The following is a 25,269-nucleotide window of genomic DNA, read 5'->3' as shown; positions in this document are numbered from 1 at the left end:
CAGCCCGGCCTAGGTAATCAGGGACAGTTTTCTGGAGGTGATGTTTAAGGTGAGTTCTGAAGATGACCAAGCATCCTTAGCCATTCCAAGAAGAAAGGTGAGACACATGTTCAAGTCAGATGAAAGAACATGGGCCTGCCCAGGCACAGAGGTGTCCCTGTAGATTGCGATGCTTAGCTCGCTGTAAAGCTAAATCTTTGATTAAGCCATTGACTTTGTTTCACTCCTTTGAGACAAAATAATGCCACTGAAGACAGGGTAGGTGAAGAAGTGCCCTGGAGAACCAATCTAAAGGCATGGGGTTTGGCCTGGCATTAGGCAGTCTCCCACAGTTTCGGCATCTTATTTAATAAATAAGGAATTTGGAGCAGAAATACACCTCCATTGCTACAGTGTTTTGTGATTCTTAAGATAAATGTATTGAATGTCTGTAATGGGCCAGATGCTATTGTAGTTCGAACCTATTTTCAGCCGTGTAAGTGATGCAGTCGGTTCTATCCTCCCAATGATCCTAGGATATCAGAACTATTGTTTTCCTGTTTTGAAGCCACATGCACACTCCTGATTGCTAAGCAAAACTTTTACTTTAATTCTAGAATATCTGCTCTCTTATCCTAGAAGGCCAACCTGAGGATAGGCATATGGATTGCCTTCCAGGCAAGCTACACAGCAAGTTCCGTTTTCTTCTACAAGGCACAGGTTCAAAGGCATGATCAGAACCTACCGTTAGAGGGAGCCACTTTTTAAAAAAGGTGCCACCTTAGGAGTGGAATCTAAAAACAGGCTTCTTTTGGTGGGGTGCAGGGCAGAGGGAAGGTCTTTTACAAACCCCCTTTCCCAACTTCCTGGGATGCCATGAACACTGCACCAACCAATCAGAAGAGAGCTGGTCTGTGGCAGGCAGCCCCCACCTCCCTTTTACCTGGGGAGGGTGGGGAGGTGGTGGAGGAGGTGAGGCTGGGAAGGGAGGGCTTGGGTGCAGCTCGGAATGACAACCTTTCACCAACAAATACGGAAGCGCTTCACTATTTTAACAACCAGTGTGAGTGTACCACTTGTATAAAGTGACACTCCGCCAGGTCTAGCCCCACTAAGCTTGCCAGAAGGAAGGTTACCTCTCAGGCCTATCACCTCCAATCCCAACTTGTACCTTCTCAAAGTTGCTTTTTAAAAATTTTTAATTTTATTGATGATGCTATTACAATTGTCCCAATTTTTCCCCTCTGGCCACTTCCACCCAACATTCCCCACTCCCTCAGGCAATCCCCACAGCATTGCCATGGCCATGGGTCATGTGTATAAGTTCTTTGGCTACTCCATTCCCTATACTATACTTAACATCCCCACAGCTATTCTGTAACTGTCTATTTGTACTTCTTAATCCCCTCACCTCTTCTTCACCCATTCCCTCACAACCTCTCCTACCTGGCAACCATCAAAATGCTCTCTGTAACCATGAGCATGCCTCTGTTCTTCTTGTTTGCTTAGCTTGTTTTTTAGATACAATTGTTGATAGGTATGTATTTTTTACTATTGTATTGTGCATATGTTTGATCTTCCTTTTCTTAAATAAGTCCCTTTAACATTTCATATAATGTTTGGTGATGATGAACTCTTTTAGTTTTTTCTTGTGTAGGAACTTCTTTAACTGCCCTTCCATTCTAAATGATATTTTTGCTGGGTAGAACAATCTTGACTGTAGGTCCCTGCTTTTCACGACTTTGAATATTTCTTGCCAATCCCATCTAGTCTGCAAAGTTTCTTTTGAGAAGTCAGCTGATAGTCTTTTGAAAACTCCCCCGTAGGCAACTAACGGTTTTTCTCTTGCTGCTTCTAAGATTCTCTTTATTTTTATTTATTTATTTTTAGAAAGATTTTATTTATTTATCTTTAGAGGGGAAGGGAAGGAGAGAGGGAGAGAAACATCAGTGTGTGGTTGCCTCTCATGTGTCCCCTGCTGGGAACTGCTCCGCAACCCAGGCATGTGCCCTGACTGGGAATTGAACCACGATCTTCTGGTTCACAGGCCCGTGCTCAATCCACTGAGCTACACCAGCCAGGGCAGATTCTCTTTATGTTTAACCTTTGGCATTTTAATTATGATGTGTCTTGGAGTGGGCCTGTTTGTATCCATCTTGTTTGGGACTCTCTGTGCTTCCTGGACTTGTGTGTGTATTTCCTTCACCAAATTAGGGAAGTTTTCTTCCGTTATTTTTTCAGATAGATGTCCAGTTTCTTGTTCTTCCTCTTCTCCTTCTGGCCCCCTATGACGCAAAGGTTGGATCGCTTGAAGAAGTCCTAGAGGCTGCTTACAGCATCCTCATCTTTTATTCTCTTTTCTTCTTGTTGTTTTTGTTTCCTTATGTTCCAAATCACTGGTTTGATTCTCACTTCACCCACTCTACTGTTGTTTCCCTGTACATTGTTCTTTATTTAATTTAGTGTATCTTTTGTTTACAACTGGATCTTTTTGTGCTGTTGAGGTCCTTACTAAGTTCCTTGAGCATCCTTATAACCAGTGTTTTGAACTCTGCATCTGATAGATTGCTTATCTCCGTTTTGTTTAGTTCTTTTTCTGGAGTTTTGATCTGTGTTTTCATTTGGGCCATGTTTCTTTGTCCCCTCATTTTGGCAGCCTCCCTGCGTTTGTTTCTATGTATTAAGTAGAGCTGCTGTGACTGCCTGTCTTGGTAGCATGGCCTAATGTAGTAAATGTACTGCAGGGTCCAGTGGCACAGCCTCCCCTATCACCTGAGCTGGGTACTTAAGGTGCACCTTTTGTGTGGGCCAAGTTCACCCTCCTCTTGTCATTGAACCTTGATTGCCATTGGCAGGTCATGGGAGGGATTTGCCCAGGCCAGTCAGTTGCAAAGACTGGCAGTGACCACTAATTGCCAATCTCTGCCCTCCATGGAGGATCAGATAGGCAGGGGCAGGGGAGTGGTGCTCCAATCTGGTCTGTAGCTGTCCACTGGGTGCACAAGCACTGGAGTTTCCTGTGTGGTGAAGGCCAAGGTCAGTCCCCACCCGTGTTCTTCCCGGAGCCATCCTGCATGACCTACCAGTCGGAGATGGCTGCTACTTGTGCTGAGCCTGGAGATTCCCAGGCAAAGCCAAGCTGTGAATCTAGGCTGGCTGCTGCTAGTGCCCGGGCCTGGGGCCACTTAAAAATAGGTACTGGGGTTTGGGGTTTACTGAAGCCAACTGTTGCTTGTTTGGTACGATTTAAGAAGTTGTGAAGCGTGAGCCAAGACCAGCCATTCATATGGAAAAGTCACAGTTAACAGTTTGGGTGGGGCCATAAGTTGGGTGGGATGGAGTCTCAGGGGATCTCCAGGGTGGGGAAAACAGTGTTAGTGAGGTTGATGGAGTCTCAGGTATGGCCCCTGCCTGCCAGCTCTGTAGCTCTGTAGGGGGAACGCCCAAAAAAGGGACAATGGCCTCTGCTCACCTTTCTGTCTGGGCAAAAGCTGTCCCTCAGCTCCTGCCTTGATGCTAGACACTTCAGTCCCTCCCTGTATGACACTGGTGTCTTTCAAGCTGCTCCCCTGGTGCTGGAGCTCAGAGGGAGTGAGTCTGAGAAAGTCTATGTGTGGGTTCTTTAAGGGAAACTGCTTGGGACTCCAGAAGTTTCTTCCACTGACTCAATCCCCTCTGGTTTTTGCAGCCAGAGATCGTGAGGACTTATCTTCCTGGCACTAGAACTTTGGGCTGGGTGCCAGGGGTGAGGAGGGACTTCTCACTCCCAAGATATCCCTTCCGAATTTTTATCCAGTGCATGTGGATGTGGGACCAGCCTGTTCCGCATATCCACCACTCCTATCAGTCTGGGTGAATGCAGTTTCTTCAATCTGTTGTTGCTGGGCTTCCAATCAACTCCATTTCTGACAGTTCTGAGTGACGGTTGTTCTACATTCTAGTTGTAGTCTTGATGTGGTTGTGCAAGGAGGTGAGCCATGTTTACCTGTGCCACCATCTTTTCTCAAAGTTCCTATCCTATGGCTGCTCCTGAAGAAGTCTAGGAATGAGAGAGCAGGAATCTGTCTTCTATCTTTTAGCTCAAGTGCCTGGTCTCTGGTTCTCCCAGTCGGAAGTCCACCTCCTGGGCCTGGAGGCAGAAATGGAGAAGGAGGAAGAGGATGGAGGTTACCATCTTTGCTTTTGTTTCTTTCTCTGTGATGGGGCAAATGTTTCTTCCTTCTCATATTTTTATTTCTTCCATATCTTTACCATCTGCTGAAGACACTCTTCACATCTGCCATATCTCCTCTGCCTGAGGAGAGGGAGAAGGAGAGAGAGAGGACAGGGGAGGAAGTCAGACGCTTATATTTGTGCCCTGGGCAGAGGAATGGGCCTATAAAACTGCTTATGAGTGAATAATGCATCGCACCAGGTGGGATCTGGTTGTAGACCTTGAGGCTGTTTTAAACGCGGCAGCACACCGGAGTCCAAGACGCTGAAACCTGAAAGGATTAGGCCAAAGGGCTCAGGCGCTCATCTTTGAAACAAGGAGCACTGTATATACTGGAGAAGACATTACATTTCAAAAACAGCAGCAGAGAACCTAGGAAGTAAGTAGAAGTATTAAAAAAAAACAAGAGAAATAGAATTTACAAAACAAATGGTGTCTAACGGGGAGAAATTTTGATATTTTGATGAGCCAAGCAGAATATGACCTGAGTGAAAAGTGCTCGTCCGTGTAAGATGTTTGCCAAGAACAATGTCCTCAGTGAACATTAGCAGGCGAGGGGACGTGCCTTAAAGTGCCTTTTACAAAGAGAAATGGAAGGAAAGCAACACATGTCACTGTGCCTGAAAACCACTTATAAGAAGCTCCTAAAAGCAAAAAGAGAAAAGAAAGAACATCACGTGACCATCCTGTCTATCTTTCCTGGAAATCTTTTTGGAGACAAATTTATTTCTCCTTTTGTGGTGACGCTGCATGCTTTAGACTAGTCCAAAAGCAAGTAATTTTCTCCGTATGAGACATATTTTCAATCATTCGAATTCTGAAGGAATTTTTTCCCTTTGGCTATTTTTGTAAACAAGTTATGGAGGAATTGCTTTGAACAGATTCTGCAAAATGCATCTTTTATGTCTACTCTACATTGTAGGTCTTAACAAAAATAAGTAAAAGAAAACATATTGCTGTGGCTATTTCAAAGGGTTTGGACCTGTAAGGAATATAGAGTTCTGGATTCTGCTTGAAACAGTCCGCCTCCTTTTTTTATAATCTTACACCCCAGGGGACTCTTGTTCATGCCCAACTCCTCTTTAAATGAATGCGAACTTTACTATTAAAAAAGTGCTTGTGCTTAGAAGAGGACTTGAGATGTCAATATCAAGTGGCCCAGCTCACTGGTTTCAGACACACTATACGCATGCATGGATTAACCCCTTCTCATAGAATGTAAAAAATAATTAAATCCTGAGTTTCAGAGGAACTGATATTAGAATGTAGGGTCGTAATTTGTGTGAGATTAGTATATTTCATTCTGAAGTTGGTCAAACTTTCTTTGTGTGTTAGTAGTATTCACTTTGTGATTTATAGTTGCAAAATGATGAGCATCACTGTGTTTATTTTGGTAATAAGCTTATGGCCACAATTAAATAGTCAACAAATAGTTTTTGAACAGCTGCTATGGCAAGGCACTGCCGTAGGTGTTGTGGGAGACGTGAGACTGTATAAAACACACTGTTTTGATTCAGACAACTTACACTTTCTGTGAGGAAGGTGGTTACATAACACATGTCCTGACTGTATTAAGACATGGACTTTCTACGCAGGCTTCATTTGATGTTCCCTCTCTGTACTAGTACCATGAGAAAAGATGGCAAAAATTGGTACCATTTTTATAGCACTGAAGAAGCATATAGGAAAATTTTATATTATGTAGTATCAGTAATGTCTATGTGTATACATCCTCTTCTCTTTGCTATATTTAAGATCTGTCAGAAAAGCTGCATTCCATTATATACCTTCACCTACACTGATACGTTCCACAACACAAAAACACTTGTTGATTGATTAACCATGGAGCTAAACTCAATGTCAAAATAAATGCATAGCCCACATTACATGTTGGACGGCTCATTGCTTAATGACTGAATTACAAACTCAGTTCTGCCATCAGATCCAAGACAGTTTGGCCAGGAGAGTCAGTCATGATGTATAGGAACAGGGAAGACAAGTCCTTTTTTTATTTTCCTTTTTGTACTGATGCCCATACCATATTTAAGCCTTGGTAAACCGATGTTCAGGTTGTCGGCGTTATTCTGGTTATGAGTCCCAAGTACATGTTCATTGCACGGTATTGATAATATCCTGTTCTCTGCTTTTGCTGTCAGTGTGCTGCAAATTGAACATGCACTTGTGTATTCTGCACATGATGTTAATGCCTGAATCCTATTTTAAAAAAATATTTGTTGGAGGGGATCATAGTTCAGTTCCCAGTCAAGGCACATGCCTGGGCTGCAGGCCAGTTCCCAGCAGGGGACACACGAGAGGCAACCACACATTGATATTTCTCTCCCTCTCTCTTCCCTTCCCCTCTAAAGATAAATAAATAAATAATTTTTAAAAACCTTTAAAAATATTTGTTGGAGGGTAGATAATAACAAAAATGCTGTCAGCCAGAATAAATATATTTAGCAGTTTTCCCACATTTATAACTGTCCCCATTATTTCCTTGTTGAGTGAGCAAACAGTGTTTCATCAGAAACTCCAAGCCAGCCAGGATGAAATTTATCCTTTTTTAGAAACCTACAACAAAAGAGATCGTGTAATGTCGCTCTCTAATCTATTCCAGTCTCTCAGAACTCTCTCTAACAAGAGTACTTCTTTGGGCCTGGGCTTTGCTATAATTCTACCCTCAGTAGAGGCAGAGAAGAATAAATACACACACTGTTATGTTAATAATAAGTATCTCATGTCCATTATTTAAGATAAGGAATTTGTTAATGTCAGCAACTTAGTTAGCATAGGCATACAAACAAGAGACGAGGATGGAGAAAAGACCCTCGTCTGACATAGTAAAAGGCAATTTATATCTTTTCTAGAGTTATAGATGCCATTTTGAATATAGTTATTCATGATGACCAGCTCATTTAGGATTAAAGGGTGTATTCCAGGGGAGATATTAAATGTTTAATGTTCGAATCTCTTTAAAAGCATTTTTACAGGCAGTTTCACAAGGACATTATTCATGGCTGCAGAAGGAAAAAAAAAGACAAGATTTCTTTTTTGGTAAATGTTTTCACCCTTGGCTTTATCTAAAAAGTTTCTTTTTTACATGGATGTACTGTTCAGAAGTCTTGTTTCTGTACCTGCATCAGTAGCTCTTTCCTCTCTTATCTTTGTTTTTCAAGGCAACAGGCACGAAAACACGTGTTAGAACTGAGTAAGGAAGTTCAGGGCCTAAAGAAATCTAACACTTAATAAAGCAATATGGAAAATAACAGATTTTAAAAAGAAGGGACTGTAAAACATATAATATTTTGCTTCTACAACAGTTACAGATTTCTTGAGGTAAAGCAAAGAAGCAAGAGAATTCTTCTGGGTGTTTGCATGAGAGTTGAACATTGTAGATAAATATAATGGACTTATGTGTTAAGAGTTAAAAACAAACCCTGCCCTATTGAAAAACTTGCAGTTCCAGAGCTTTGTTTAAGGAAAACCACATTGTTACTGGATTCATTCTAACTTACCTATCGTCTCAGTAGACTTCATACTAAAGACAATTTAGTGTGAAGTGAAAATCTAAGCTCATTAGTGAAGTAAGGCAGGTCAAGTGTCCTGCGGGTTTTGGATGCACTGAATGCATCTACCAGAACTAATACAATGGATTCTCACAATATTACCATTACTTACATCATCATCACCATAACCATCAAATATTTATTGAATGCCCAGAGTGCGTAGAGTATACTTAACAACACTATTTTACACTGAAGTTGGCTCCTGGGAACTTCAACTTAAAAAATTAAAAGCAACCAGAAAGTCTCCAACAGAGAAGTCTCTGTTGGGAAGTCTCCCCCCCGCAACAGAGGCAAAGAACCACTGGGCAGAGGACACTGGGAAATGCCAAAAAGCCCATGTTCATAAAAGAAGGCCGGAAAGGAAAGGCAGTCTTTCGTAGTGAAGAATATCCAATCTGTAGATGACCCTGCTCTACATGGCAGCCCTTGTCCTTTTCCATCCCTGCCCGGACCTCTTTGTTGAGTGCCTTGGGAGCCTTTAAGGGCAACAAAATCCAAGGAAGAAGTTTTAGAGGGTTCAAACTTAAAGAGAGGGGGGGAAATCACTGAATGAAAGGAAAGGTTTTGAGGAGACTTCAGGTAAACTCACCTTCCAAGAAGCTTTTTCCTTATGTGTCCCTTTCATTTCATTTTGTTCTATTGACTCATGTGCTTGTCACTCATGTAATCTCAAGTGAAAACAAGACAAACTAGAACAAAATACATCCCCAGGAAAGAGTAGTGCAGAGTCTGGGGAAGTGCAGCCAGCTGGTTTTCAAGAGCTCTTATGCGAACCCTTAAGTGGCACTTACCCTGGTAACATCAGCCACATTCCATGTCTTGCTCTCACTTTTGTAAGACTAGAAACCCAATTTTTGTGGCACCAAGAGTAGTTCTGTTACAAACAGACACACACAATTCAGCTCACATATCTCATTTCGACATTGCCTTGTGGGCATTAAACATGGGAAGTGAAGGTGTCAAATAGTTACTTGGTAACTGGGAATCAGAATGAAGAGAATTAGTTGATATACTGGGAAGCATTTCTACCCAATTAGTGACAGCTTTACCAAGGGCATCCTAATGCTCAGGTCTGTGCTGCCAATACTCTCCCCTCTGGGTGGCATTTGAATGGATATTGTCCACTGCTGGCTCTCGGGACTGGTGGTCCTCTTCTTTGCTACAGGTTTTTACCATCCAGGACCAAGTAACCACCTAATACTGCAAAGGTAACCGGATAAACTACAGAATGCCCAGTTAAATTTGAATTTCAGATAAACAATAATTTTTAGCATAAGAATGTCCCAAACATTGAGTTGAGATTTCCTATTTTCATTTTCTAAATCTGGTGACCCCAAACTAAACCCGCCTTTTCTGAGCCTCTGTGCTTACCTTGATTGTCGTTTTGAGTGTTCCCAACCTCCCTGAAGCTCACACAGTTTCCGGCTTTACCCGTAAAAGGCTAGTAACTTTCATTATGTGTGGATTTACTGATATGACTTACTTTTAAAGTACAACTGTTCTCAATTTACAATTTGTGCGGCGCAGTGCGGCGGGTGTGGCTCATGGTCATTGCCACGTACGGGTAGTAGCTGTTGAGACAAATGGCACTAATTAGAGTTGTTTAAAGCAATACAAACCATTTTGGGAAGGATAAAGGGCTAGTATAAAGGAGTTCCACTGAGATCACTTTACTTTTACTGCATAGCTAAAATAATGTGGATTGAGGAAAAGCGATATAGGAATTCTGTTATGGGAGAAGGGTAATTTTGAGGAACGAAAAACTTTGTGTGCGGGGGGAGAAGGTACAGAAAACAAGTAGCATAGACAGTAGATAGAAAATAGATGGGGGGGCAAGAATAGTATGGGAAATATAGAACCTAAAGGACTTGAGACACATGGACATAAACTAAAGGGGGGTAATGGTGGGGTTGGGGGGGCAGGGTGGAGAGGAATGAAGGGGGGGAATAGAACAACTGTAACAGCATAATCAATTCAAAATAAATTTATAAAAAAAAAAAAAGAAAAACTTTGTGTGTAAGGCAGGTGTGGGTGGTTGAGTTCTGTAGTGGGGACCTCCAGGGTCACAGGTCTCTAAGAAGGAGGACATCAGGACGTTAGAGGGGGTCTCATAACGAGAGGGAGAGGGATGTCAAAGAAACTCGAAATATTGCGTGTGGGAGCTGGAATTCTTTCCTCCTGCTGTTGTCTATTCTACTTCTTCCTCTGGTCCAACCTCACTGATTAGGTTTTTTTATTAGTACTGCTATTTGCTTTCATTTGTGTCAAATAGACCCAATTTTGTGGTCTAGCTAGGAATCTCACCATACTACCGAACATTGCTTTTATGAGATGTGGTCCGACTTCCAAGTTTGAAACAACTAACATACAGATAAAATGTTGAAACACCCCTTGGTCAGGCTAGGTATGACTTAACTCACCTGGTGAGTATTCAATCCAGGTAGAAGGCCTGGTCGCAGTATAATGCCTGACACTGTATTAAGTTGAATACGCATCAAAAACAGATCTTACAGATCCAATTCAGTCCAATCACATTCCATTCAGCAACTATTTATTGATGACCTTTCTAGAAATACAAAGGTAATATGCTCTAAAGAGGGCTGCAGTAGGTAACTGCACAGTGGTGCACTATGTTAGGTGTGGGGGTCAAAGGTGAAGGAGACCTTGCCCTGACTTCAAGGTGTTTACAAGTACCTATGAAACAGGACTGAGGCTGCTGTTAAAAAGAAGGGAGTTACTAAGTACAAGAGATGATGTGTGTGGAAAATGCTTTGCAAATATGAAAATCTGTGGGGCTTGTTAGGGAATGGGCGACTGGCTTACTGACGACCCTTTTTACCTGCAATTAGGAGTGATAGAAAAGGAACACAGTCCTGAGAGATTGAGAATGGAGGTCATGAATAACCTGTGTCCTCATTAGCTGTAAAACCTTGGGCAAGTTATGCAGCCTTAAGCCTCATCTTTCTCCCCTGATAAATGGGGATTACCAAAATCTGCCTTTCAGAGTTACAGGTAGATTACGCAAGTAATGAGTGAAGCAAGCACCTAGCATTGTGCCTGGCAGCAGTAAAGGGTTCAATAAACCCTACGTCTTATTAGCACTTACTTTCAACTTTTCTGGGTGATCGAGAAGGGAACACTTTGTGTAGGGCTACTTTACAGGGTCTTATTTCGGGGCGCGCTACACTGTACAAATTCCACAAGTAACGCCCTTCAGCTTCTGATTTGCGCCCTTTTGCCCTAACCAAGGACCAGAGAAATTTGGGCTCTCCTAGCGAAAACAGAGCCTGTTTTCTTCTTCGTAGACACTGAGGGAAAGCTGTCGTAGAAGCCCAGACTTCAAACAAGGGCAGCAGGGCAGGGGGTCTCGGGAATGGTCTCAGGCGCAGGGTCCAGAGCGGACCCACCCCCACCCCTGGGTCTTCGAAGCTGGAGCACAGGCGGGGGAGTGGGAGACCAGGAGCGTGGGGCGACCGCATCGGGTGTCAGTGGCAGCGGAGCCGGGGCGGGCACTTCATCCGTCCAATCCCCAGCCGTAACCTCGGCCTCATGAATAAGCAACAAAGCGAAGCGCCCTCCCCCTGGCAACCCAGACTGTGGAGCGGGCCGCCACCGCTGCAGGGGCCGCCGCGGGGATGCTGAGCGCGAGCGCCGCCGCTCTCACGGCGCTGCTCTGCTGAAGGCGCACAGGTGAGGACTGGCCCGGCCCCTGCCACTCGGGCAGCGGCTGCGGCTGCAGACCCGGGGCTGGGGCACAGACGGAGTCGGAGGTGCGGGCGGCGCGGGGTCGACGCGGGACTGTGCAGTCCGGGAAGCGCGGCAGCCAGGGGCGCGCCAGGCGTGCGCCCTGCGCCGGAGTCGGAACGGCAAAAGAACCGGGGCAGCCCCGGGCGCGCTGGACGCGGCGCGCAGGCCTCGGAGGACTCGCCGCACTCGGCGCTCCAGCCCAGCCTCCGGGCTCCGCACCAGCGAGCGGGCCTTTGTGCTGGCGGAGCTCGCAGGGCTAGCTGCTTTTGTGTGGGCTTTTCTTTCTTCTCGCTCTCCCCTCCCAGCCTCACAGCGGTGATAGAGAAGTTCCCGAAGACCGCGATTTGCGCCTTTCGAAGCAACGATCGCAATATTCCCTATGCCAAACAGCGCCCAGCAGCTGAGGAAAGCGAGTACAGGCTGCGGTGGCCAGCGAGATGCGTTGTTACTTTGCAGAAAACAAACAGCTGAGTGCCTGGTGCAGAGATGTCTCTGAACCTCCTTGCTCAGACCCTGGCCGGTCCCCCAGGGCGCGGCAGGAGGACGCTCCTTGGAAAGGTCACTTAATTGGAAAGAGGGCCTGCGGGGTTAGACGCGGAGGTCAGGCTCTGCTTGAGGCTCTAGATGGGTTGTTGCGAGGTGCTGCGTGGAGGTGCCCAGATGTCTCCTGCGCGTCCTGGTCGGGGTCCTGACAGACCCTGACCTGAGCAGACTGTGAACACGTAGAGTCCTGGCTGGTGAGGAAGCAGCCAAAGACTGTTAAAAGTAGGCTGTTATTAAAGATGAGAAATGTGCCCTCCCAAGTTGATCCCAAGGGTGTCCTAGGATCTTGAAACCTCTTTTCAGGGCAGAGCTGTGGTGGGGGAGAGGAGAGAGGCTGCTTTGAAGTATCCGCCTTCATTGTTTGGAAGTTGCCGTTTGAAACTTAAGGGGGAGAGGAAGTGGTTCACAAAACCCTCCAAAGAGCTCTGAGCGATTTCTTCTATAGGGAGCAAAACGTGTGGCCAAAATTTGCATGCCTCCCCCTCCTTTTTGTGTATTCCCCCCACCACACGTGATGCTCTTGGGCTCCAAGGACTTTCCTTTAAGCCGAGAGCCTACAGACCCACAAACCGACTAGCTCCCTTGCCATCAGAACCCACTGTCCTTCCACTGAAAGAAATTCAAAACCGGGGTGAGGTTTCATAGGGTCAGAACATTGCTACTTACTTTTACACACAGTAGAAATCTAAGGGTAGACTTACTTTTATGAATAAGGTAGAGTTGTTATATTTGTCATAAGAATGAACCAAGCCCTTAGGCAGCAGACTTGATATTGATTGCATTTATTCACAAAAGTCCCAAGTCTCAGGCAGTCCGATGTGACTGCTGCAACAGAGTTAATTGGGGAGGTGTGCAATTATCTTTGTTTTCACAGGGAGCTTCTTACCATTGTACTCTGGCATTTTATGCTAAACTTTTCGATATCATACGGTGGTATTACAGATACGGTTTGGAGCTAAATACAAGTACAGAATTAAAAGGAGGAAGGCCAGCTTCCCTGTTTCTACTCTTCAACTAAAGACGTACTTCACTGTTGATTTGCAGATGTTTGCCTGAAAAGTTGCACGTGGAATTTTAATTTTGTTTAGTCTCACAGCAGGGAAGCCGACTTGTTCCGAGGAAACCTGGCCTTAATCTCTTCTACAAAATGAAAACTCATTCCCTAATTAAGATCTGTGGTCATTCCTGTTTTTCCCTATTGTGTTTTCTTTGTGGTTGTAAGAATATTGTCTAAATCAAGTTTCAGCTTGACATGTTAGGTCTTATGATTGATTATTCCTTGAAATATCTACTTGGGGATGACTCCCCCTCACTTTGTCTCCATGAGAAGCTGGAACGGGAGGCCCCGGGAGAAGAGCTCGGGGAGAAGAGGGTGTTGTGGATGCTTTAGATTGCTCACGCGTCTGGAGTTCGAAAGGAGTGCATGTCAGGATCACGATAATATGTCTTAAACTGTATGTTATTTAAGCCTTTTTCTTCAAACCATTCCATGTCTACTCTCACCTTCTGGTTTCTCTTCTACCTTTTGAAGAAAATAGAATGAGCATTATTATCTCCATTTTTCGACAGGGAAACCGAGTTTCAGCGGTTTTGCCCAAGGTAGAGCTGGAACTTCAAACCAGTGTTTAAATTTAAATCTTCAAGTCTAGCTTCTTTTATTAGGGATAGGATGATGCACCAGGGGTGAGAAGCACAGACATCTTCCTTTATCTACAGTGCTAAATTGTGGAGACTTAAAGCCATGGGCTCAATATGTAGAAAGAACTTAGTTGTGGCCTGCAGGGATGGTGAAACCCTGGGCAGGTATTAATAGTTGCCAGAGTAACCATCTCAATCCAGCCTACTTACTCTCTTCCCTGTCAGCACTGATGCCGCTCTCCTCCTGGGGGACCGTGCTTTTCTTTGTGGTTACTCCATTCTCCCTCCCTCCTCTGTGGTCTAGCAGGTTGCTGAAAGGATCATCTGTCATGCCAGCCACTTACTTTATAGTGAAAAATGACGGGGGCCAGATGATCTTGAAGCCAATATATCAGGCCACTAACAGCTGTCGGTAGCACAGTGCCTCAGAAATGGGGTACCTCAGTGCTGGGTGCCACAGTCGGGTTAATAGGGTCAGAGTCTTGATGAGCTCAGCTCTAGGCAAATGAAATAGCATTGGCAACGAGGGCCTTCAGGATTAAAAAAAGAAAAGATAGGACCCTGACAGATTAATCACTGAGGATTAGGAAAAACACATAAGGGAAAGATTTTAGAGATACAGACAAAGAAGGGAGTTTCCTTTTCCCTTCATCAGTCACAGAAGCACTAATTGGATTTTTAAAGGTGAGATGGTAACAGAGAAGCAAGTTGACTTGAAGCTCTGAGACTTGTCACTTGTTACTGCTGATTTATTTTTTAAATGAAATAAATGCTGAAAGCCTGAAATATGGCAGAAGTGAGATTACAGAAGTTATTAGTGTTATTAAAATGATACGTTGGCTAAGTAGCCAAAACTGGTTATGTGATGAACACAACATGCAGTTAGACATTGATAGACAGTGAAATGTCATCGAAAATCTTACAATGTAAAATGGAGACGCTGCACATTCTTAAATGGTTACTAATATTCACATCACGCCAGCAAATATTTATTGAGCACCTCCTTTGTGTGTCTACCACTATTAACACTTGTACGGCAAACAGAGGAAGCTGAAAGATCAGTGTGTGTGCACATAGAACACAACCTTATTTAAGGTGACCAGACTCACAGGCAGGATTACTTATACTAGAGAAGCTGGGAGAAGGGTGGGATGAGGATGGTGAGGCAGTCATGTGACAGCAGTTGGTAGGTAAACAGGACGAGACCTGGGGGCCCAGGGTTTGGACACCTAGGGTAGGGAACAAGGAGGGAGCTCTGACTAGTGCAGGGTCATGAGCAAAACTTAGGAACCTGCGGTGAAGATGGCACAGAAGAGGGCAGTATACCCCGTTGGCAGTAGTGTCTGTGCTGGGCACCAGGGCTGTGGGGCTGCATTACAGGTATGGAATTTGGCAACCGCAAGTTTGGGAGTGTTAAGTTATGTTTTGGGAGAACAGAGGGCTGTGGTGGCAAAGGCAGGGAACTTGAAGTCTTTGCAGAATTTACAAGTGCAGAAATAGACACGATCCTACAGGCAAGTTATTATCCTCTGTAAGCCTGTCGTTTTCTCCTCTAACAAAGAAACGAAGATAATGGTAGTACCTATGTCACCAGGTCACTGTTCGGGTTAGATAAGACAACTTACATACGGCACTTACGACACTTGGCACCTGGGATTCCCCAAGTGGTAGCCTTTTTAAAAATTGATTATTGTTATTTTTAGTCTTAAGAACAAACCATCTGGATTGTATAAAATGAGTTGGAGAAGAGACAGTCTGCAAAAGATAATCAATTAAAAGGCAGTTAAAGTATTAACAATTCACTGAAGTGAAAGGAAGGGATAATTCTAAGAGCTATTGTGAGGAAAGAATCCACAGAGCTTATGAATCTGAAATGTGGAGGAGAGAAGAGTTCCAGGTGACAGCCAGCTGCAGATGAAGAAGATGGTATGTGTCAGGCACCATCCAAGTGACTTCCAGTAGACAGTGAAAATCTAAGATTAGGCAGCTTTCTTCCTGAAACCCCACACGAGCTACTTCTGGTATTTATGTTTATCCCAAGGGAAAAAATATCAGGCAGATTTTTTTTTTTTGCAAACTCTATAGCCCTCCCGTGTCTTGACTACTCTCAAGGTAATGCTCATATTCCTTATATATTGTATACCTGGAACCCAATTTACTTTGAAAAAAGTAGCTTCTTCACTGTGGAGGACGTTTTAACATGCTGGTCCCCTGTGTGTGTGCATTTGGGTAATACACTGAACAATAGTAGCATATACTTCAGTTGAAAAACTAATGACCAAGAGTTAAAAAAACTAAGTCTAACAAGACGGCTAAGAGTTGTTTTTTTTTAAATGTTGTCATTCATTTGTCTTTGAAACATGCATATGCCTGAACTTGACAAAGAAACAGATTCTGGACTGTATCTACTTAAGACTGTCAAAGATAATGCTTGATAGGACAGGCTATCTGCCCGCCGGTGAAAGAAATGCAGTCAAATTGTTAGAGGACTGCCGAGCCATTAGGACACCTTGATAGCACACAATAGACCAAGTGCGACCGACTGGCTCTGGAAGGGATGCTTTTAAAGTGATTAGAAGCTAATATTCTGCAATTTGCATGCTCTGCAATTTGGTTAGCTTATGTATCTGAATTAATCGATCAGGATATAGTGAAGGGAAAGCAGCATCCAAAGTCACAGCGTGAAGGAAAAGTTAGAGGAATCTCCTTTTGTTTAGTAACTATTCCAATGATTGAGTTAGTTTAAGAGACTTGAGATGCAGAAGTCTGATAAGCAGTGAAGTCTCCCACTCCCTCTTCCTCTTCCAGTGAAGTGAGCAAAGGCATTCGTCTGTTTGTTCAGCCAATATTTACTGAGCATTTCCTCTGTGCCAGGCACTTGCCAGGGAGAGGATGGTTATTTAAGTTTAGAAATATTGTCACTGAATTGACAACGGACGGCCTTTTCTTATTTATTGTCTAAGGTCATGCATTTCCCAGTGTTGGGGGGGGGTGTGCAGGGCTCACCAAGCTTGTGGGAGTGGCCTTGCGAACCTGTACTGTGCTTTGAAAAGACTGAGAGAGACCTGGAACTTGAAGGTCATCTACCAATTTATCTGAGTTGCAAACAACTGCTGCCGTTACCGGCTGTCGTTTCTGCTTCTTTTGAAGTTCAGACGTCATTTTGAATAGGAGAGAAGGAGCATATGGCTGCAATGCACAGACACAGGGTAGGCTTGTGTGGCACACCCCCTCCTTTCCTGTCGTAACTGGATTTAGAAAGTAGGTGGCCCACACTTAGTTTTACAGAAGGAAAGTCTTTTAGAGCCCTGGCAGAATTCCTTTCACACCAATGTCCTGCAGCTCAAGATCTAGGTGCAAATGTAACCTTGAAGGAAAACTCTGCTGGGAAAGGCCGTTGAGCTTATATTAAATCGTTATTGTTTGTGCCCCCCTCATCTGATTGGATCATAAAATTCTCTTGGTCCACATGAGTCTGGAATATATTAAATAAAATGTGGAGCATTTGTTCAGTCATTTGGGTGCCTTGCCTGTTTGATGGCAAAATTGTGGGACTATGAAAATATTGTATTTAAGTCATATAGATAAAACATGAAAACAGAATCGTGGAGGAAGAAGGGATTTCAGAGATTATTTTAAGTCCTCCTGTTATCAAAGGAGACCCTGAAGTTATCTGCCCAGTGTCACTCAGCAAGTTTTAACAATAGTAAAGCTAGGAGTCAGGAATCATTGTTCACACTTTAAATAAATTATATTTTATTGTTTATGCTATTCCATTGTCCCAATTTTTCTCCCTTTGCCCCCGACTCCCTCAGACCACCCCCACACCATTGTCCATGTCCATGGGTCATGCATACGTATCCTCCGGCCACTTTATTCCCTGTGCTGTACTTCATATCCCCATGGCTTTCAGGAACCATCCTTCTGATACTAGTCCATGACCCTCTGAATTTTACTGCCACCAGCATGGCCTGTTTGGGGTTTTTTTTTTCAGGTTTTTATCCAGAAGTATAAGATTTTGTAGCTTAAGCTTTTAGGCCACACCCTACATCTTCTGGGAAAACATTTTTGTTCAGTAAAGGCAGCTCTCTGAACTGTCAGAAATGAACTAGAGATCAGTAGCTTTTACCTATCTTCCACTATATAGGGTTTCATGGTTCAACTTTTCTGCAGAGATCTGAACGTGTCATGGCATCAACCGAGAGCAATCATGCTTCACTGCTGCCACATAGTTTGTATTAACCAAGGAAAATAGAGGGGACAGGGCAACTGTTAGTACCAAATCTGGTGCCCGGCTATGCACTGGGATGCATTCTGGCTCATCTGCAGTGATAGCTAATGTCCAGAACGCTGATATGCCTTGGCTCGTGCCATTTCCTCCTTGTCCAATGTATTTCCCATATTCTCTCCTTTTAAAACAATGCTAGCAACCCATATGTAATTTAATATTTAAATAAAAATTGGTTCAAACCTTCATCCTACGTATGGGATAATCTAACATCTCTCTCATGATCTCTGAGGACTCCTGGCCGGGGGTAGGCAGGAGTCACCTCTGGTTCCATGTTCTTCTGCTGCTCAGTCTACGGTCTCTGACATGCTGCTGCTCTTCCACACTTGGCACTACGACACCTCATGACATCAGCCCATTTCTGTATTTTTCCCAAACTACTGTGGATTCAAGCTTTTAGCTAACAAATTATCTCCCAACTTGGTTGTAACAAATGTTTACGATTTCATCCCATTTCTGTGGGATAGGAATTTGGGAATAGCTCAACCGGGTGGTTCTGGCTCAAGGTGTCCTAAGAAGCTATAGTCGAGGTGTCAGCTGGGGCGATAGTTGTCTGAAGGCTGGAGTGGGGCTGGAGGATCTGCTTCAGGGGTGATCCCTTCATGCCGTCCTGGGAGCTCGGCAGGGTGCCTCAGCTCTGAGTTCATGGATTCCTCTTTCCTTGTGTAGAAAAATTCGGCCTTTTTTTTTTTTTTTTTCCCAGCAGCTACCTAGGGCCAAGGACTTGACTTTCACTCTGTCTCTAAAGGATCTGTAGGACTAGATGAAATAAAAATGTGAAAGCTTTGAACATCCTAAGGGGGAAAGACCTTATGAAAATGCAGATTTTTACACTTTATGTGTGTGTGTCACATGCTTAAACCAGACAGTTGAACGATTAGACATGAAAGAAAGAAAAGGTATAACTTTTATAAAGAGAAGTTTTTTATTTTAGAATTTTCCTTCCTAGGTTTAATGTTCTAGAAAATCTGCTGCGTCTGAGAAATTTCTGATGGTGGGAGAAGAAAGGGCCTTACTTAGCCAAATAGATAATAAGAAGTAAAACACTTAAGTGTTGGGTAAAGTTATCAATTTTGATATAGTTTTAATAATGATGAGGCTGTAAGTAGTTTTTAAAAAATGCAATGAATATTACAGTAATGCATATTCAGTAAAAACTGCTAATTTAAAATGTGTTTTAGTTCTCTTAAAATGTTGTTTCTTTTAATAAATACTTGCATTAATTCTTTTAACTTTTCTAATCTCATTTTGAACATTAAGGTTTCACTTACAATTTTTATGTTTGATGAAGAGAAAAGAAATAAGTTAGGCATTTTAAAGACAACTTAATTGAAAATAATTTTTATATATTTTAAAAGTTTTGAATATAACTGGTATTCAGTGTTTTATGATGACACTTAATAGTTTGTAAATATACTTAAAAAATAAAATATACTTAAAAGGTTCTTTGAATGTAATGTAAGTAAACGCTGTCCTGGCCATCCCACAGTCATTTAACTACATGACTAATAGAGGAATTTGGGGAGAATATTGCAAACGCGACTTTAAGGGTAGTTTATCTCAAGTAGGTATTTCAGACACAATGAAGTGAGTACTTGAACTAGGTGTGCCTTTGCCTGGAGAGCATCGAGTTAAATCAGCTACAGAATTCAGCAGGGAGAACTGAACCGGGTTATCCCTGTCTCAAAGGCACAAGGAAATAGAACGGTTCTCTCTTCTGTACCATTTCTGAGTATGAAGTCAAGGAGAGTCTTTCACTTAGGGTTTAATTCAAAGGGGGCTCATTTATAAACTATATTTATATAACGGTGTGACATGCTTTGCTTTCCTGCAGGACAGTCACTGCCATCGTCAGCGCTGCCGTTTTATGACACCTTTCCCCTCCACTATGAGAAGACCAGCCGTGCCGCATGTCTGTCTGGCTGTCTGTGGCCTTCTGCTTCTCAACTGCGCCGCACGAGGTTTGGCCTTCCCCAAAATGGAAAGGAGGGAGGCAACACGTGTTAATGAAGAAAGAGTGCCGTCTGAGAAGATAAACGTGGATGACCTAGAAAATAACTCCATCACTTCCAAGGGCGCTTTCCAACCAGTGGTCTCCGAAGACCCAGTGATAGTGTCAGCGGGACCATCAGCAGTGCCCTTAAGTCAAGCATTCACTATAAATGAAGAAACCTCTTCCATAGGTGCTGGGCTCCTGCAGCCGAATAGCCTTGGTATCGACACTACTACTGAGCCAGTGGTCCGAGCAGGGGAAGAAGCGTTTGGTTCCAGCCAGCTGGAGAGAATGCCTCCTGAAACCCTGCTTTCCAAGGCCATGGTAACCAACCCTATCACGGCCACTGCTTCGCGGAATATCAATGAGAAGGAGGAACCATTTGGTAGTACCAACATTCAGCCCGTTGTAGAAGGGGCCACAAAAGCAACACGAGGTTTTTTGGAGTATGTGGATAATCAGTTGTTTACAACTGAAAGTCAGGGAAGCATCGGTCTGGGATATTCATCTTCATCCTATGTGAATACTAACAAAATACTAACCACCGATCCAGGGACTGAGAAATTTAAAGCAGGCACAGATCCTAAGACAACTTCGTTTCTTGGTGCTGAGCCTGTAGCAGGCACGGAGCCCGGAAGCCTCACGTCTGAGAGGGAGGAGCCTTCGCAGATGACAGCTGATAATGCCCAGGCTACTGCCACCAGGCACGGGCTGACGGTCTCTGAGTACACCCTGAGTGTTGAGCTGGACACTGACAGCCTGCCCGGGGCCCCAGAAGTCACAGTGAGTGTCAGCACAGCTGTTCCAGCTGCCTCTGCCCTGAGTGATGAGTGGGATGACACCAAATCAGAGAGTGTGAGCCAGATAAAGACCCCAAAGCTGGGAGACCGTACAGAGACTCAGATGGGAACGGGAATGTCTCCGACAGCCCGAGTGACCGATAGTGGCATGGAAGGCGTGGAAAGGGGTGAACCTCTCACAGAATCGGCACACACGGGGCTTGGGCTGCCTGAGGGGGAAATGCACACAGGGGCAGCCCTGCTCACAGCACAGGGGGCTGGGAGATCCTCCGCCTTCACCGGTCATGTTTCCTTTACTCCCACAAGTCCGATGGAAGGTACGAAAGCCTCTGTTGTCAGCCTGTTTCAAAATACTGCAGACTTCATGGAATCCGCCAAGGAAAACAGTGCCATGTTTTTCTTAGAGACCACTGTTTCCATCTCAGAACATGAGTCTGAGGCTCATCAACCACTGAGAAATACATTTAAAGGTAAAAGAAACAAAAGCAAGCTTTCTTTCATTTGGGAGGCTTTAACTTGGTTTTATTATTTTCAAAAGTTGAAATATAATTGACATATAACATTGCATGGGTTTTAGGTGTTGTTTTGTTTTTTAAAAGTGGCAATTTACAAGTAAGTTATCTGTGTCACCTCCTGCCTCCATGGGAACCTGCCACATGGTGGGCAGGAGTGGGGGTCGCACCCCAGGCTTCACAGGATGCTGGGGCACCTCTGGAGGAAGGCGGGCCTAACGCGCTCCAACCTTTCTATCCGGATGGGTTTTCTATAGTTTCCCGGTGGGGACAATGGAAACTAACAATCCTCAGAACTGGAAATCTGGGAATCCTAATCTCCAAGCAAGGTGTGAATTTCCTTCCCTAAAACTTCAGGGTCTTGTGAGAGTCTGAAATGACCCCATGTGTTGTCCTGGCTGGTGGCCACAAGTGTGTGGGATTCAGTGCCCACATCCATCTGCCATGCCAGGGTTTCGTGAAACAGGAGAGCAGCCGTTCCCCCTGGGGTGTGACATTCAGTGGGGAGGTTGGGCAGGGGGGTGCTGGCGGGAGGATAAAATATCCAGCCTCCTTCCCTGTGGGCCTTTGCCTGGTGCTTGTCATCAGTTATCCAAGAACAACAACGACAGAGAAAATCTGCCCAGACAGCCAAGAAGAATCGTTAGACCCAAATAGATTACTGATAACCACTGTATTTGAAGGAACTGTATTTTGTGCATTTTAGGGACATTTTTAGAAAGTACTGTAATTCTTTCATTGAGGGGCTATCAATGGAGACAGATGAACTCCTTTTGTTATTTGCATTAAAATTATTTTGGGTCTGCTCAAAAATAAGTCATCTAAATTTTAATGACAAGCGAAATGCAGTTAAAAATACATTTTTAATAAATATTACATCGAAATATAACTCCTGCCTATAGACCAGTGGTATTTAACTGGGAACAGTGTGTGTCCCCCACCTCATCCTTGGGCAGTGTTTGGAGGAGACATTATGGCTTGTCACCACCGAGGGGAGCTACCACTGGCGTCCAGGGGGAGAGGCCAAGGACACTGCCAAAGCCACTGCAACGCACAGGGCGGCCTCCCAACCACCGACGTCTATCTGAGCCACAATGTCAACTGTGCTTAGAAACCCTCACATAGAGTTGACATTTTTCAAACATCTTATTATGAAAACATTTAGGTAAGTATATACATTAGCTGTATGTTTAAGTGGTATAACAAACAACATAAGATACTTATTTACATATGGTTGTAAAAAATACTCCTATCCCTGATATTTCTTACCAGAAAGCTTTAGGTAAATACTTATCTCATAGTATTGGCCATGTAACTTTTCTGACTTTGTTTACCAAAGAGAAATTCATCTAGAAATAAAAGTGGGGGAGACCAGTACAGAAAAACCTTCTCTGCTGTCTCGATTCTGCACTTTATGCTTCATCTTGGCCTTTACATCTATGAATGTTGTGAGCTGACAAGGCTTACATTCATTGCTGTTGGATAATATTTTTCTTTTATTATGTGTGTTTGGTTAGATGACAGCTGGGGAGGAAGAGATGGTGCATATGCTCATTCTGAACTGTTTTGCAACCTGCACAGCTTGCTACTTCTGCTAAGTAGATTAATTAATGGAAAAATATCAAATTAGTAATATGTTTTATAAAGTGTCACTGGGATTGAATTAAAGTGATAGAAGATTGAATTTAACATGTCCAATTCATTCTTCAAAGACTGAAAGACCTAGTATAATGTAACTTTTCATAGAAGCTTCCAGAAAAATTTTTATAAGTTGGTTTTCAAGTTCTGTGAAGAGAGTTGGGTTCATGTGACCATGAAGATATTGGATGTGACAGAACAAGAAGTTTACTTCAATCCTCTGTGACACCTAAGATATTTCTGGAGCATGAAGTCAGAGTTCCAGATTATTCATTGTGCAATTTGAATTCACGATTTTCATGTAATCGACTTACTTTAGCTTTTATTAATACGGCCTGTGAGTTTGTAAAGTGAGTTTGATAATTGTCTGATGATTATTTTGATTATTGAATATGCTCCAAACATAGTTTTAGTTGTCTCACTTAAATAGTCTTTTAACAGGCAACTACTTTTTATTTCTAGAATATACCACCATATCTGGCACCTAATAGGTGCTCAGTAAAAACTGGTTCAATAGATGAGTTAATGAAGGTAAAGAACCTTTCAGACTGAAATTATCCTATTTGACTGCCTGCATTGTCCAAATTAATTGAATAGCTTCTATATGTTCTTCATAGAGGGAGGAACAGTTAAATAATTCCTTTCACTTTAATTTTTTGTGCCATAGTGTTAAAAAGAATGTGAAAATTGAGATTATTGACAATAGTAGTTAGAGAGTAGTGGAAAATATTTCTACCCATTTTCTGGTGGTTATAAGTATTTTTTGGAAGTAAGCAATTCATGCCAATCGCTTTAGTTCCTAGGGACTACTTCAGGATATGCAATGATTTCTTGGTGTTTGGGGTATTATCAACAGATGAGTGGGTTATCAGTCTTCTAAATTTATTTATTTTTAGAGAGAGGAAAAGAGAGGAAGAGAGGGAGAGAAACATTGATCGGTTGCCATTCACATGCCCCCCACTGGGGACCAAGCCCACAACCCGGGCATGTGTCCTGACTGGGAATCAAACCTGCAACCTTTTGGTTTGCAGGCTGGCACTCAATCCACCAGCTGGGGAAGTTTACCAGTCTTCTGATTCAGCTTGTTCTTCAGCTGGTTCAGTTGAAGACCAGGTTTTAAAAGTAGTCTATAATAATTATCATATTTTATCCCTATAAGAAGTAGAAAAAATGAGAAATGTACAGAAACTTTGAACGTTATTTTATTTTTTAAAGTTTATGTATTTATTTTTAGAGAGAGGGAAAATGAGGGAGAAAGAGAGGGAGAGACAGATCAGTGCATGATTGCCTCTCACGCTCCCTTAACTGGGGACCTGGCCTGCAACCCAGGCATGTGCCCTGACTGGGAATCAAACCGGCAACTGTTTGGTTTGCAGGCTAGTGCTCAGTCCACTGAGCCACACCAGCCAGGGCCGAATGTTACTTTAAAAATCCCCATTACTATTTCTGGTTCTTACTCTTCTTTCTCTAACAGCAGTCGATTATTTAAAGTACTATGTCATTTTGATATTTCTTCCTATTTCATGAAACTATGAGCATAGACATTTATTTTTACATATTTGTTCTCGAAAGTGTTCATTATGCTTTCAAAAATTAGGGCAACATAAAAAATGCTTACTGCTTAAAATGATACAACTCTACATTACTATCTTCTTGTGGCAGAACACTGTCTTAGGTACTGGAGATACAAAAAGGGCAGTGATTCCTGACTCTCAAGAGATTTACGATCTCATTGGAGAAAGAAAAAAGAAAGTAAAACTTAAACAATGGTACCAAGTACAAATATGAAGCCTATGTAAGATCTTACTGTAACTCACGTTGTCTGTTTACCAGGTATATTGATCCATCAAATGTAAAAGTCTCTTCAATTCAAAAGAAAAAATAATCTGAACTGAAGGGGGACCAAGAAAAGGAATTGTTTATATTGAAAAACATACCAACATAAAAAGTACCACAATGTCACTAATAAAAACTTAAAGAAAATCTTTTCAGCTATTCCTAGAATACTGCCTTTTTCATTGCATGACGTAGTGAGCTTGCTAATACGCTATGGACCTAGAATTAGTATTTAAAAAAGAGAGATAACAGGGTCTTTTAGAAATGAAGTTTTGAGAGTGGCTCAGTATTTAAAATTTGCAGCATAGTTCCTCCCTAAAAGGGGGGCAAATATTGACCATTATAAATAATCTTTAATAATTTATTTGAGGGGATTATATTGTAAAGAAAGGGACCTTGGACAGATACATTTTCCCCATGGGTCTGTTTCATTCTCTTTCATGATCTAAAGGCAAATGCAAATCTTCTACAGATTGTTCCTTGAGCAATGGCAGATTGCCCTTTCTCATGGCTGAG

General features: G+C 43.1%; 1 protein-coding gene across 2 annotated transcripts in view; it reads left to right on the top strand.

The window, feature by feature from the left end:
• The first annotated feature begins 11,359 nt into the window (after positions 1-11,359).
• ARMH4 (armadillo like helical domain containing 4) overlaps positions 11,360-25,269 on the top strand; it is a 100,489-nt gene continuing 86,579 nt past the window's right edge. For both annotated transcript variants that reach the window (XM_053673213.1, XM_037139747.2), the window contains exons 1-2: positions 11,360-11,448; positions 19,809-21,237. In XM_053673213.1, coding sequence (XP_053529188.1) covers positions 19,842-21,237 — 1,396 coding nt within the window. In that variant the 5' untranslated portion in view covers positions 11,360-11,448; positions 19,809-19,841. The remainder of the gene's footprint in view (positions 11,449-19,808; positions 21,238-25,269) is intronic.

This window comes from Artibeus jamaicensis, unplaced genomic scaffold, assembly GCF_021234435.1.
Source record: "Artibeus jamaicensis isolate MK-2021 breed Jamaican fruit bat unplaced genomic scaffold, CSHL_Jam_final contig_851, whole genome shotgun sequence".
Lineage (NCBI taxonomy): Eukaryota > Metazoa > Chordata > Mammalia > Chiroptera > Phyllostomidae > Artibeus > Artibeus jamaicensis.
Note: the sequence above shows the minus strand (reverse complement) of the source record. Positions and strands in the feature narration are given on the sequence as shown.